This window comes from Chanos chanos, chromosome 12 (assembly GCF_902362185.1).
Source record: "Chanos chanos chromosome 12, fChaCha1.1, whole genome shotgun sequence".
NCBI classification, from domain to species: Eukaryota; Metazoa; Chordata; class Actinopteri; order Gonorynchiformes; family Chanidae; genus Chanos; species Chanos chanos.
The window spans coordinates 5,529,451-5,532,872 of NC_044506.1; the positions used below are offsets into that span (position 1 = coordinate 5,529,451).

A 3,422-nucleotide genomic window follows, 5' to 3' on the forward strand; every position below is an offset into this window, starting at 1 on the left:
GCGGTAGACTAGCACCTGCCCCTGATGGATATCCCATCTAATGAGAACAAATCGCTGCTTTAGAAGGTGAAGACACGCGTTGCAAACCTCCCCTTGCAATGCATTCCCTTTGCCAGGAATGCTGGGAATGGCGGTGTGATGGAACAAGGGCATGGTTTTCTGTGGTGGTAGTGGTAGTATTAGTAGTAGTAGTAGTACTGGTACAACGCAGAGACATCTGTAATGTCTTTGATTTAGCGCCTAACCTTCAGTTCGCGAACTGTCTGCGCTCATGTTTTCATAATATCCCTCTTCTCCTCTCAGCTACAGGAAGGACACCTGGTGGTTCGGCATTTCCAGTTCCTGCGCTGGTCGGCCTACAGGGACATTCCCGACTCCAAGAAAGCCTTCCTGACTCTCCTAGCCCAGGTGCACAAGTGGCAGAGGGAATGCGGCGAGGGCCGGACCGTGGTCCACTGCTTGTGAGTCATAGCCCGCCCTCCAGCTCTGACTCTTAACTCTGACTCTATCCCTCACCTTACACAAGCACGAACATTTTCAGTGTTGTTCCTTTAGCAGACGCCCTTACACCAAAGCAACCTACAAGAAGTGCACTCACATTGAGGTACTCCACCAAACTACAATTACAGAACCTTCCCTTATATCAGTACCGTCAGTAATTTCTACAGACTACACCCTCATATCCCCTTTACAATTTTTTCAACATAAAGCAATTATTGTATAGAACTTAGCTAACTTAGCGAATGGCTAATCCATGTTTGGTATCTCGTGAGTCCTTGCTTTCTCTTTGACTGAGTCTCCGAAGCTAAGTCGCTAAACCTGCTCACTCTCATACTTCCAGGCTCTCATACTTCCTTTTGGTGTCTCCTTATAGACCAGCTCGCTAAGTTCATTATAGACCAAGAGCTACTATACAGAGAGTCAATTTAGGCTCTGTCCTCGTTCAGCCTTTTCCTTAGCTAAGAAGCCCCAAATCACAGAGGCTCAAAATCTTAAGATTGCTCCTTCCGAGCCCAGCGTGTGTTTCTCTCTCTCTCCACCGTGCTGGTTAATTGGAGACCAGTCCTTCTCATACGTCCTCACTATAAAACACACCTCCCCAGGGTTTGTCTCCCTCGTGTCCAGACTCTGCTCCGTCCACACCCCCAAAAGCAATTAAATACGCTCATTGATCTTATGCACACCTTGTAAAATCCAAGTCGACTGCCTGGACAGTCTCCCAAATCTCTCTTTAACTCCACTTCAAGATCTAAACACAAGGCAAGGGAGAGGCAACGCAATGCTCTTCAGTGCTGGCTGTAAAAACCCCCGAATAATTAAATAAATAAAACGAGGTCTGCACGTCGGTCTCTGAATGAATTATACACCGTGTTCTCTCGTATATATGTGAACTCGGTAAAACCCAGACCTCAAAGGCCTCTCCTCTTCGGACTGGTGACAGTGACAACCGCTTGCGCTATGATAAATCTGCTCCAGGCAGGAGATCTCTGTTCCCCCTCTCCTCTCCTGCCTGGGGTTTTTTTTTCATGTCTTAATTTTCCTCAATATTTGGCCCCTCTCAGCTTTGGCTGGCAGGGATAAAAAAAAAAAAAAAAAAAAACCTATTTGTCGGCGTCAGTCAGAAGTTTTTTTTTTTAATACTCCGGCCGCGGCGCTAATGAGAATGTTTCACAGATGCGTCGGTGCCGGAGCTTCAAAGTCGTCCTCTTCGATTTCGCCCTTCTCTCTGTCAGCATTCCCGAAGCGCTGATGATCTGAGTTTTTTTGTTTTTTTTTGTCTGAGGTGACGTTACCTCTTCACAGCTTTACCGAAAAAAAAAAACCCAACCCACCCACACACCACACACACACACACACACACACACCCCGCAAGCTTCTTTTAGAAGTACCACCAATGTCCTCTGGCCTTTGATGTTCCCCAAATGACTCTTGAGATGTGCCTTACTCAGCCTTTGACGCTGTCCTCGCTGGCACACAGACAGCGCCCAGTTGTTCCTCTCACAAGCCCACTGTGATAGAGGAGGCGACTTTATACCTCCGCAATACAGTGGAAAATCTCTCTCTCTCTCTCTCTCTCTCTCTCTCTCACTCTGTATCTCATTGTGTCCCATTTTTCTCTTTCTTACTTAAGAACAGTCCATACCTCCCTAGCAAATTCTGATAAATAGCCTGTCTAACTCTCTCTCTCTCTCTCTTTCTCTGTTGTGGTAGGAACGGCGGTGGGCGTAGCGGTACTTTCTGTGCTTGTACGATGATTTTGGAGATGATCAGACACCAGAGCGTGGTGGATGTCTTCTACGCCGTGAAGACACTACGGAACTCCAAGCCCAACATGGTGGAGACGATGGTGTGTATTGTTCAGCTCTCAGCTTCAGTGTTCCATATCTGTAACAGACATTCAAAAATAAATATTCACGCCAAATATTAATACCAACGTGAACTATGAAAAAGGGGTAAAGTAAGAATTTTTTTTTTTTTTTTTTTTGCATATTTTCAATTATCAGCTGTGACAGAGAATGATTTACAGTTCGGCACAGCAGACGCTTTGGTCTGAACTGTGCAGCATACAAAATTGATATATCGCCCATAGCATAACTGGAGCCGTGCGTGTGTGCCTCGTTATTCCAAAATTCAAAATCCAGACAATTCATCATTTTTTAAACAATTAGCCAGTAGCTAGCTGAGACAACCAAAGTCGTTCACGACAGGGAGGGTGGGACGTGTTAAGCCTGAACCGGAGGGACAAATCAAAATTATACACACCCTCTCTGGTTTTCAACGAAAGAAACCCTGTGCTTGGTGAGACAGTTGTTATTAGTGTGGACCAACAACTGTTTGTTCATTTTTTTTAACTATGCTGAAAAGAGAACTGATATGAAAGAAAATGTGTCACATTCGTAATTTAAACAAACAAACAAAAAAACACTTATTTTTCTATGTGTGTGTGTGTGCGTGTGTGCGCATGTGTGTGTGGGGGGGGGGGGGGCATTTCTGTCATTACAGGAGCAGTGTAAGTTCTATGACCTGGTAGTTAACTGTTTTGAATTTTGATTTTTTTGTTGTTGTTGTTGTTTGGCTTGTTTGTTTGTTTGAATTTTTTTTTTTTTTTTTCTGTGATTACAGGAGCAGTATAAGTTCTGCTATGACCTGGCCCTGGAGTATCTGGACTGCTTAGAGGTCAGATAACGAGAGGACCTCCTGCCTCGTCTAACACCAGGAGAGAGAGACAGAAGAGAGGCCAGTCTCTGTGTCGTCCATCCTCTTATCCCCTCCCGCTCTTGACCTCCCCGGGCCAGAATGAACGAATCTGTCTACCCTCCACCCGAAAAGCCGACCCGACAGAAGTCAAAAGAGGATATGAGACTTCTTGCACCTCCTTCCTGGTCCTGTACGATACTCCCTCACCTCTTTCTTTCCTCCTT

General features: G+C 45.4%; 1 protein-coding gene across 1 annotated transcript in view; it reads left to right on the forward strand.

Moving 5' to 3' along the window:
* Positions 1-3,186, forward strand: part of ptprua (protein tyrosine phosphatase receptor type Ua) — a 139,664-nt gene extending 136,478 nt beyond the window's left edge. Inside the window, exons 31-33 of the mRNA XM_030789339.1 lie at positions 304-461; positions 2,212-2,347; positions 3,124-3,186. Of these exons, the coding sequence (XP_030645199.1) occupies positions 304-461; positions 2,212-2,347; positions 3,124-3,186 (357 nt within the window). The remainder of the gene's footprint in view (positions 1-303; positions 462-2,211; positions 2,348-3,123) is intronic.
* The last annotated feature ends 236 nt before the right edge of the window (positions 3,187-3,422 follow it).